We start from the raw sequence: 12274 nt of genomic DNA on the forward strand, positions 1-12274 counted from the left end.
AAATTTATTTCAGCAAGGTAATAAAAAATGCGGTAATATTATAATCCACTGTAGGGATTATAATAGAAAAGGACCATTTGCTGTGTATTGGCTACACATAGGAGATCCATTTTCATTACAACTAATTGCTTTACAATCGTAGCTATTGTATTAGCAATGAAGAGATTGAGAATCCAAGAGTGGGAAGTCTCCTGACATTTACAATCTGGATGGTCTCTCTTTGAATCAAAACAAAAATAGGACCAAAATCAATAAAGATGATACATGTGAATATTTTTACATTATCAAAGTTCTGTCCAAAAGTGCATTTCATTGTGAATGAAATCCAAACCTAAGATTGTATGTAGATTTAAAATGTGTAATCTTGTGTAAGTTAATATGTGTCCGTGTTGTGTGCACTTGTGTAGCTGGATTAACACTACAGAAACAAAATCACCTACAACAGAACCCACGCACAGGCAGGGGTGCAGCCAATTTCTGGTCGGCTCCATTGAAATTGATGGTATAGTAGAACATGACATTTTCGAATTAGGAGCTGCATTTACATGCATGTAATTTTGTTCATCTCAAGAGTCAGGACAGTGTGACGTCAATATCATGAAATTCGGAATTTACAGTATGTACAGATTTACAATCTTGACAATGCCAATCTGCAATGCCATTCTTTTCAAATAGTTCTTGATAATCAATAAAAATTTAGAGTAAGAGTATATGTATACATATTTGCTAGTCTAGGGGTCCTTTTCCTTAATAATAAACAAACCAGTGGTCTCATAAACAATGACTGCATAAATTACCTGAGTGACATATAAGGGTCATGAATGCTAATGCAGTGGAAACATGACCACACCGCAGAAAAATGTTCCTTGCTCCAGAGGGTCATAGTTCAGCATAATTTCTTGCTGAGGGAAACGGAACATTTTCAAGCTCCTTTTATCTCGGGAGTCGCACAAAGGTGCTGTTGTATGCTGTCTTAGCTTCCGGATTCACACACATTCCCTCCTTACATATTCCTCTGTCCTACCTCTTGAGTTCATGTTACAAACTCTGCGACTACAGAGGTGGCTGGGAGAGGGGATTTCTAACTAAACCTTCAAATCTAAGGACAAAGACTCGAAAGAAGATGGCAATGGCCTGCCCCTGACATAAAAGGATGTTTCTTTGTCTTCACTTCACAGTATCTCTGTGCCTCCCTGAGGAATGCTGAATTAGCCCTACTCCCAGAGTTCTGATGGATGGCCGGGAGGTGGGGGCGGGCCACTCACCTCCTTCCTCCTGTCTTTATCTTTCTGCAGCAGCCACTTGACAGATGCCTGGGGAGACTTCGGGGCACACTCAAGGAAAGTGCTGTTATTTCGTACTCCATACTGAACAATTTCGGCGGCGTTTCTGTATGCTGGAAAGCAGGAATCGGAGGAATGAGAGAACAGACGTTAGAGGTTACTCCTCCATGTGAACTTCTCCTTCTTCTCCTTCTGTAAAACTGTGCTCAGGACGGTTGTCACCATATAGGAGTCAGGAAAGTTTACGGGTCTAGACATTTTATTTAAATGCAAAGTGAAAGAGACCCTAAAAGTCACCTAAAGTCGTGTTGGCACACATTTATTAGTCTGCACTGAGGATTGTCACAGCTTTAATTGTCTAATAATTAAAACAGCTTTTGAAAATTAGATTTTCTCAATTGCACAACATGAGAACATGAGTCATGACGAAATATACGATAGTATGTATAATATCTGTACATATATAGTATGCGTAATATATGAAGGAACACACTAGAAGTAAGGTGTGATGGACCAGACAAAATGGGTGCTCAGTTTATGGCACGCATGAAATCATATCCAGTGTGGGATGGAGAAGCCCACACTGAAAGCTCAGAATGTCTACTCTATATAATACAATGACTGAAAAGCCAGGCTTTGCAGAAAAAGGACCATGGGCTAAATTAATGTGCACTCACACTATCTGCGGCGTAACATGAGACAACTTACTTAAACCATCTCTGTGTTCCTCTATTCATCTCCAAAGCACCGATTACAAACGTTTAAACTTTTAATAAAAGTTTTACGGCAAATGAAACATTGGTGAAATCAGGCAGAGGTTAAACACAGAAACAGAAAGCTTTATTCCGAAATCAGTGAGAGAAATCGATGTTGTTACAGACTTTGAAAAATGGATGAGGTCATCACAAGAAAGAACTGGAGCTGAAGCTGAGACTTAAATCCCGCACAGATATTTGATGTTAGCTCATGTCACTGCTCTCAGCACTGCGATGAGGAGCATGTTAAACAGGAGCTGACATGATGTTTATGAAAATGCTCCATGAATAGCAAATGGCAAAGTGGATGAATTCCTTAATTTAGATGACCTAACTTGTTGTTGCATCTTGGAGTTACCATAACAAGGAACAGGAATGCCCTGCTGTACTAAATGAAGGCCCAGGCCCTGGTGGCTGGTCAGTGTAAGGTTAGTCTCCAGCCTAGGTATATAGAACTCGGGGTCTGCTGCCTCGTAGACCTGGATGCTGGGGTTACTCTTCGTTTCAGTCTGTTTTATCTTTAAAATAATAAGCCTGAAGTACCAGGTGAGTCAGAGAAAGCTGTTTGAAGTGGATGGAAGGGAAGGGTTCCATAAAGTTTAACAACACGGCATCTCTTTGTCAGGACAGAGAGAAAGGGCTTGGGTAAACTGTAAAAGGGGCAGACCCGCAGCTGAGTCTCAACCTAGATCTCTGAAGGATTATTCTCTGCATCTTTAATACTGGGAGCTGTATATGTCTCCACAAAAGGATGAGCAAATACACAAAATGTGATATATATATATAATGAATATATGAATTATGATATATATAATAAATTTTATAAATAGGAAAAAACATATGTTAAAGAGTAAAGGGACTCTGAAAACATGAAAAGAACTAGGCATAGATAGCATCACAGATCCTATGTGATTCCACCACACCGAATGTCTAAAATAGACAAACTCTGAAGAAAGTAGGATGGCTACTGGTAGGCACTAGGGGAAAGGGATGCTTAGCAAATATTTAATAAATGCATTGATTATGTTTGGGAAGACAGTAAGCATCCTGAGACACCTGGCAGATGGTCCCACAGTGCGAATGTTCTAAACAGTATGGAGGTCTATGATTCAAATTAATTAAAATCATAAATATTTTCTTATGATATTTTCTTCAGTAAAATAGTCTTTAATGTGTAACTTGTTAGACAATTTCAAAAGTAAAATCTTTGCTTCAGAAAGAAGTCTCGACTTGAGTTGAGGGCCTTACTCAACGGGAGGCAGAATGATGCCGTGCTCTCAAGTAAATGACCTGAGTGGAGGGCCTTACTTAATGAGTGGAGAATGATGCTACTCTTCACCATGGTTACCACCTGCCCCCTTTTAATACCTTTTAGATTGAACCCTCGGCATTGCGTCAGTGGATTCCCGTGTCTCACGTCTTGTCTTCGGCTCCTCCTAGAAGTGCAGGAAAATGTTAAAAGGATGGGCATTATCGACAATTACGCTACATTAAAAGCACCCAGTTTTAATCTTTGTGGCCTCTTGATTGCCTAAGCTTTAATTTAGAAAGCAGAGAAGAAGTCTCATTATCTCACACAGCACCCAGACTATTCACCGTGCATGAGTGACAGGTGGAACCATTCTCCCTCTAGATGTAGTAGGGCCTCTTCTATCTATCATCTGTGATGGGACAGTCACAAAGATGCCAGGATACATCATCACTCCCAGGTGGATGCTGGATTGTCTTAATAACTGTATCACATTTTATTTCATAGATGGTAACCCAAAATGCACTAAAACAAAAACTGCTGAATGGTAAACACAACACCTTTTTTCTTCTTTTAAAAGTTTCGTTTAAATAAACACACTTTTGTTTAAAAGAAAGTGCTCTGTGGATGTTTTAAGTTTTTTTGAAACATAAATAGGAATGCTGAACACAAAGGAAATAATCTTTTACTTAAAAGAGTTTCAGGTTTTCAATGAGTATATGTGTACAGTGAATTCTAAGATGTTTATATGTACTTTTTTCTATATTTACTACATTTTCTCTCATGCATGTGTATCTATATTATATATGTATAATAGTATACTTATTGCTATGTAGTCACATATGAAAACTTTTAGAAAATGAGATGCAGATATAATGCCTTACCCCATAGACAACAATATTAATATGTTAATGATGCTGATATTTGTTTAATAGCAACATTGAGTTTAGGGGATATAACAGTTTCTAATTCCCCCACAATACTTATTAGGAGATTTTTTTTAAGGCATCATCTCCAAGTAAATAGATTATTAATTGGAATATCCTAATGTAAAAAGCATTTTAAAAAATGTGTAACTTTTGTAAACTGAAAATTAGTTACATAAAACTTTATAGTATTTGCTCATTAATGATTTCACTTCTTGAGTCCCAGGTTCACGGAGGTTCAGTTCTCTTAATGTTGACTTCGTAATGGAGATGAGTGACCCCAAAGAGACTAGTTGCATACGTGCAGTGGCCACTAAAACTCACGTGGACACTGACTTTAAATATTGGAAGCACATAGCTAAATGATTTATGAATGAGAATACTATTTCACTGAAATAAGGGTCAGGTCCTGTTCTTAGGGTGAAGCTGGTCATTTTCAGCCTTCTAGACACTCAATGTCTTCACAATGTCTAAATTTATTTGTTCTGTAGTCAGCACTATAGAACCTCCCAAGCTAGGCAAAGTGAACTTGCCACATCAAATTCCAGACATTCAAATAGAAAACCTTGCTCTAGCTTTTTTTTTTTTTTTTTTAAATGATGAGATCAGCGAGAGCCTTTGGTACGTGTCAGTTTCCTTGAATGCATTCCTGGGGCATAACAGAACTATGCTGGTAGGCAGCGCGATATTACATTACATGTAGGATTTGGCTTTGGCTGGCTTCACTGACATTTCATCGTTATTCGCAGTTCTTTTGGATAAACAATGAAATCACTTTCTACTTTCACAGAAAAGGGGTTTAGAAAGCTTGAACTGATTATCCCATCTTCCATTTTCCAACTATCCGCCTTAATTCAGGATGAATAATATCAGGAGCTGTCTTGCAGTATTGATACACGCAAGCATTTCAGATACTTCAAAGTGGTGAGAAAAAGCGCATATTGCTTACTTTATATCAAGTTATCAAAAAATAAAGGAACCATTGAGTCGGAGTTTAACGTTATGTAAATGTATTGATTCAACTGTTTTCTGGCTGTGATTCTACCTCTCTGCTTCCATACAAAGGGTATATTTTTGCTTTAATTACAATGAATTCATCTAATGCGGTATTTGCTACAAACAGGTAATTAAAGGAAAATAAAAAAGTGAATGCTGAAAATACTACAAATGGTCTTTTCCATTTTTATCTTTCAGTCCCTACAGAAAACAAATAGAAAAACTATATCAATTCATTCTGCAAACACATTTTACATTCTTCACAGCGTATCTTGAGTTGGAAATAATTTGAATATCTAACAGTATAGATATTTATAGTGAATCTTCTATTGCCCTAGCCCAAAAAAGAACATGGGAAAGCTCATCCAGTGTGTGTGTGTGGGGGGGGGTAGGAGAAGAAGAGGATGTATGTGTGTCAGCATGTGCGTGTGCTGCAGTTTACAAGTCTTCGTGTTAAAATTAAGACACTGGTATAGTAGTCAAAACAGTTATTTAAATAACCGATACTTTGCTTTTCCGACTTGCACGCACGTTTTAATACTAGACATGATATTGGAAGAGCGAACAAATGCAAGGTAGTGTCAATACTTTGTGTATAAAGAACATGACTAAATTCATGGTTTCTGGTGGTAATGATGGCACTGTGTAACCCGTGTTTCAGTATAAATCTTAAAAATATCACAGGATGTATAACAGACGAGGCGGTATGTGAACATACTCAGAGACCTCTGAAATGTATACTGAATCTCAAACATGCAATGGTATTCCACTTTACTGGAAAAGCATTGCTTCTGTGAAATTAAAAATTCCCATCAGCCTCAGATAAAACCTTTGCAAGGAAGGGGTTCTGCTCCTCCGTTCTTTCCCATTACAATCAAGGAACGATTTATCTTTAGGATGTTGTGTTGTTCAATTTCTAATCCCCACTTCACTTTGCTCCTGAGAAAGTGACATGAGCCAGCTTTGTTCATCATCAGATCTGATTAAAAGACCAAAGACTCTAACCCTGGTGTTGGCGATGCCATACTTAGCTCTAGAGCGTCTACGAGGGAAAAATGTATTGTCTGTCAAATATTTAGCTGTGGGAAAACTTTCAAAACACTATTTTTTTAATATATTTACACATATGTGACAAATACTTCTGAAAAATCCAATAGTAGCTGCAAAAAAATAAAATTTATTTGAGATTATGGTTGAAATTTGTATCCCTCACCTTCTGTGTCCAGGTTCTTAACTCTTCAGTCAGGGCAAATACAAAGAATTGCATGGGGATGAGCATCTAAACGTGAAGGGAAATTGATGGAAGGGAAGGAGCTCCTACCCAACTCCTCTGCCAAATGTGGGAAATTATTGAGCCTTTGCACATAGACCTAAAACTCCTGGTTCAAAACCTGAAAGTCCTCCTCATACCTACTGTCTGTAAAGAAGGGGGATCCAGCCTAGGCTGTTCCACTTTACTCCAAGTACACATTTCTTTCTCTACTCAACACCCTGGCCGGAGTGTCTCACAGACATGCTTGGTTTAATGTCTTCTCTCTCCCTCACACAGGCTCCTTCCACAGGGTTCACTTTCAGACAATGATGCTCACGTGTTTCCAAGTGCTCTTGTTTTAAGAACTTGGAAATTGTTTTCCTGCTCTAGTTCTCCACACTTCCACACCAAATACTTCACAGAGTATTCGACCACTCCTCTCTATGACCTAGATTAGAACCCCATTCTGTATCCTTTGTCCTCCTATTTGTTCCAACTACTTCCAATGCCAATGTGCCAATAAAAACAACATCCAGCTAGTGACCTTTTAGAACTAAGAGTCAGATAACTTCCCGTCTAAACAAACACAGGGATTGAGTGATGATAAATTACTGATAAAGTCCTACCTCACCTGGCATTGGAAACTTCCTTCTTTCTAGCCTTCTTTCTCCTTTCAGAGGCTTCTAAGTGGCAGCATGAGCTTTGTGTTGTCTCTTCAGTGTTCCCCTGCATACTTCTAGACTGTTGTTCCCCACAGAGGATGTTTCGGTTCACTCTCTGTCTCCACCATGGCCCTCTATGGTCATCCGTTCAACCTTTCACATGCTGCTTCCCATTTATGTAACGCCCTTTCCACTCTCACACCCAGAGACCATATGATTATTTCACACGTTCATGGGCTTCATTGGGTTGTCTGTCTTTTCAGAACATTTTATACCTGAACACAGATTTTTGTCTTTTATTGTTGTTGTTCATGTTTTTTACCTATTTTCTACAACGCCTGAAAAGTTTTTGTCTTAGGATAAATATTTCTTGAATTAACAGACAAAAAGGGTCATGACTGACTTATAAAAATGCAATGGCTTAGGTCTTGTAAATCTTAAAAACCATCTATAATGAACCCCAAAGATTTCTGTGTTTGCTTTTATTTGGTTGCAATGTTGTGTTTGTTTGTATGTTGGTTTTTTTGGGGGGAGTGTTTTTTTTTCTCTTGGTTTTATTGTTGTATTAAAGTTTTGTGTTTTTAGAAAGAACTTAAAGTTGGGTGGGTAGGAAGGAGAAGAAGATCTGGAAGGTCTTGAAAAAGAAGAAGACTATGATCAAAATATATTAAATTTACAAATATAATATAATACAAATTTATTTATAAGATACAAATATAATATAATAAAAAAAACCTTAGAAACCACCCAATGCTTTCCTGGACAGTTCATTGGTTCCTAAGACTGGAGTCATTTGCTTCCTCTACTGATTATAATTTTAAACAGGTTTTGGAGCTCTCATCCATCATAACCTATGTCTCAACATTTATTGAAATATCTAGAAGTTCATCCGATTCAAGTTCTGCATATTCTCCGCTATCTCACCAGGTTTCCCACTGGAAATCCCTTCCAACTCACTTTGAACTTTTCTGGGATTAACGCATCCTTACTTAGACTGCTCATCCTATCCAGCGACCATGCTTTCACTGCCCAAACAGGAAGAAGCATGTTCGAGAGGTTTTCAAAGCAAGCCGGGTTGATATCTTTCTTAGAACAATGTGCTTGTGGCAAGAATGATGCAGGTAGTTCTATTCAAAATTTTAACTTTTGAAATTCATCTCTTTTTTGGTACTCACATGAACAACAAAACCTCTCTGTTATAAGGAAGCAATGCAGCTACACCTACCAGTGTGGGGTTCAAGGCTATCGTGACACAGCAGACACATACATCAGCTAGCGTGAAAACAGAGTTAAACATTGCTAGTACATTGATGGGTCCTAGAGCATAAGTTCTCCACAAAGAGGAAGAGTGTGAAACCTGAAGTCATGAAGTACGATGTCTTCTTTCCCGAAAGACTGTTTGTAGTGCTCCACATGGCCGTATTTTGCACTGTCTTTTCAAATAAAAACAGCCACAGAACTGATCCACATCTGCACTGCCCTGTGAGGTTTCTTTGGATTTTCACGTGGACGTTTGGTACTCACCGCTTCCCAGTCGGGTAGAACCTGGAGCAGGAGTGGCCATCCCAGGCACAGTAGGGGTCCCTAGCCAGGCAGCAGTCCGCACAGGCTGTGCCATAGACGTTACAGCGGTGCAGAGACAACTGGGAAATCCCCTCATTGGAGCTCACATACAACTGTTGCTGTAAGGAGAATCACGATGATCTAGTTCAGATGTGGAAATCTGAAGACTTTCAGCAGGAACACATTATAATATATGACCACAAACCCATGGATTTATTTAGAAACACTCAAAACAAGAAGCAAAGAGGGTATGAAGCCAAAATAAGTAGAATTTTCCTTCCCTTAGTAAGCCTATAACATCACCACTTTCTACTAACAATAACAGTGCTCCCAGTGCACCGTAGAGATGTTAATCTGTTTTAAACATTGGGATTCCTTGTTCTCTCAGATTTGAGCTAATATATTGCTTACTTAAATTATGATGTTTTCTTTTTCCTTTGACTTCTGTCTCTTAGCAAATCGCAAGCTTTCATGTTTTTCAAGTACAGCAGCACACTTTAATTTTGAAATAGAAGACATTTTGTTTAGAAGAAAACAGACGAGATAATCAGTCACACTAAAAGTGAAAACAGTTGAATACGTGGCTTTGAAAGTTACGTATTACTTATTAAAGCTACTTTAAGGTTATATGAAAAACGAATAATCCAATGTTTATTTTTTTATGTAAATATGAATCTGGGCTTGTATGTGTGTGCTGGTGACATATGCACCTCTGTGTGTACCTGTGTGCTCGTGAACGTGGAAAGGAGGACACTGATCGTTTGGTTCTATTGCACTCTGCCATATTCCTTTGAGTAAGATGTGCTGTCATCAGCAAGCCCCAGTGTTCCTCCTCGTCCCCCTATGCTACAGCCATGCTCATGCCCCCCTCATGCTATTTAATGTGGCTGCTGTGATGCAAACTCAAGTCCACGTTTGACTGGCAAGAATTCTTAGTCACTAGGCCATTTCACCAGCCCAAATACAAGAGTTTACATGTAAGCATGCCTTCAAAACATTTCTTCTTTGTCTACCCATCTTCATTACCCTTACAAAGTAAAAAATAGAGTTCACCCTCTGTATCACTTGTAAGACATTAAGATGCTTTTAAAAACTGATTACTTTTTATTTTATTTTATTTTGGATTTTCGAGACAGAGTTTCTCCGTAGCTTTTTTGGTTCCTGTCCTGGAACTAGCTCTTGTAGACCAGGCTGGCCTTGAACTCACAGAGATCTGCCTGCCTCTGCCTCCTGAGTGCTGGGATTAAAGGCGTGCACCACCACCGCCCGGCCCACTTTTTAATTATTTGAGAATTTTATATAATGTGGTTATATTTGTGCTGTCGTATTCTTCTAAGACTCAAATGCCACAAAGCTATAAAATTCCCAGAATACATCCTGGGAAAAGAACTGACAATGAATATGAATTAATTACAACAGTAGATTAAATTATTAATAAAAGCTACTAATTTGTAGTTTCAGTTTCAATGACATAAATCATATCTCAGTCTATCATGTCTCATATAGCTACTTTATTCATGCCAATCAAATTTAAAGAAATTATCTGAAATTGATTGATTACCATATAGACATTTAAATACTTTTCAAACAATGCTGTGGCCTATGTTTTGTCAGTGTCATTCCCTCAAGAGCACTGGATGTAAATGCTTGCCACCAGGCCCTGTGCACAGATCTGTAAATCCAGTTTCTTGGAAGGCTAAAGCAGGAGAGTGACAAAGCTCAAGGCTTGTCTGGGCTAGAGTGACTACCCCGGCCCACACTGTTCACTTGCTAAAGTGTTGTTGTCACGAAATCAAACTTGGGAAAGGAGACTGGGGTGAAAGTCAGTGGAAGAACATGGCTGCTGTGCAGGAGGCCCTGAGGTTCAGGTCCCAGGACGCATTTCTTAAATAACTAAATATCTATCTAAAGGGAGCAGGCAAGGGACAGTGTTCATTTAATTGAAAGTATTTTAAGAATGCTAGTTTATTTGAGAAAAAGGTAAAAGGCGGTTCTACTCTATATAACTTAATTATATTAACATATATATTATATCAACATATTTTTGAAATTGGGTACAAGAGTAAATTAAAGATGGATGAGCAATCTGAGGACTAGGAAAGGTATCAAATTCGTGATATTTAAACACCTTCACTAACTGCAATCTTCCCACCACAAAGTGTACTGCAGTTTTTCATGAAGCCAGAGTTCCAGAAAATCAAGTCACTACCCCAGCTGTGAGGCTAACTGTCCACTGAAACACATTAGCCTATCTGCAGCATAAGATGTTGAACATAAATATGCCAAGGCATACATTTTATATACGACTACCGTGACACAAAAATGACTATGAAGATTTTGAATCTTGCTTCTATATTGTCTCTTTCCACCAAGCCATCATAAACAAAAGGCCTCCCTGCTGGCTTCAAAGACAATTCAGACTTGAGATCAGCTCCATAGGACATTAGCCAAATGACGAATGACTTCTTGCTACTTGGGAAAATGTTTGCTATGCTCCATGCAAACATTTTTACAGATGAGATCGTTAACTCCATTATGTCATATTTATTTGTTCTCATAAAATTTGGTCAAGTGCAAAGAGCACCAGACTGACTATGAATACCACATCATGTCTCTCTAGGAGCTTGGCTATGGCAAAGAGCACAGCAATTAGAAAATCAGTTGCTCAAGCATCTGAAGTCTTTGGTCTCTACTCCAAGAAAAATAGAATCCAAGGTTCTTACAGACAGCACTAACTCGTGTCATTTTATCCTAGGCAGCTAACGTCCACCACTTGTGAGAAAGACATTGCTCTCTAGATGTAGAAGCTTAGGTCAGGGAAGTTAAACAACTTGCCAGTAATTTATAGTCAAGTGAAGATTCAAATGCATGCAAAGCTGTCTCAATCTGACTCTAGGGAGGTCGCTCTTAGGCTTTGCTTTAAGATACTACCTATGGGAATTGGAACAGAATACATCAAAGACATAGAAAAACTAGAATTGTCGTCAACTGCTCATGATCGTTGAGTATTTTCATGTTCAGGAAGAACATAGATTAGCTAGCTCTTGTCAATTGCCAGCACTCAGTCCTTCCTCAAATGCACAGATAGCGTTATATTAAGGGTTTTGTAGATATATGTATAAATCTTAGGATATAGCATTGCATGATTACTTCAAAGATATGATGATATCAGGAAAGCAGAAGTGGGTAGATCACTCCTTGCTGGTAGGAAAGCCTTGATTTACAAAAGCCAAGCATTATGTTAAGTTCTATTTTCAGAATGCTAATTTTTATCATAGTGAATGAATCTCACATGCCCTAATAGTTGAAGGTATGGCAAATACAATACTCTGGAATGCCTTTCAGCATATATGATCTTCTTTCATTAAATTTATGCAAAACAAATGGGCTAGTTCTTACCTTCTTAGATGAAATTTTCATTGTTGTTATGGGAACATGATTCTAAAAGATTAGAAAATGTATATTAGTTGCTCATATGATCTGAAAAGCAATTTTGAATGTAAAAATTCAAATTTTGTAAAAAAATTCAAAATGCCCTATTTTTCCCTTAGTTCATGATCTCTCTGTAAACTTCCTTTCTTCTTTGGG

General features: G+C 38.2%; 1 protein-coding gene across 1 annotated transcript in view; it reads right to left on the reverse strand.

Moving 5' to 3' along the window:
- LOC121458956 (semaphorin-3C-like) overlaps positions 1–12274 on the reverse strand; it is a 150925-nt gene that overhangs the window by 3626 nt on the left and 135025 nt on the right. Inside the window, exons 14-17 of the mRNA XM_041668397.1 lie at positions 12086–12127; positions 8648–8805; positions 3407–3474; positions 1266–1396 (exon numbers count right to left, since the gene is read on the reverse strand). Coding sequence (XP_041524331.1) covers positions 1266–1396; positions 3407–3474; positions 8648–8805; positions 12086–12127 — 399 coding nt within the window. The remainder of the gene's footprint in view (positions 1–1265; positions 1397–3406; positions 3475–8647; positions 8806–12085; positions 12128–12274) is intronic.

Source organism: Microtus oregoni, unplaced genomic scaffold (genome assembly GCF_018167655.1).
Source record: "Microtus oregoni isolate MIOR12 unplaced genomic scaffold, Mior012 000018F_ref0000195, whole genome shotgun sequence".
Classification (NCBI taxonomy): domain Eukaryota; kingdom Metazoa; phylum Chordata; class Mammalia; order Rodentia; family Cricetidae; genus Microtus; species Microtus oregoni.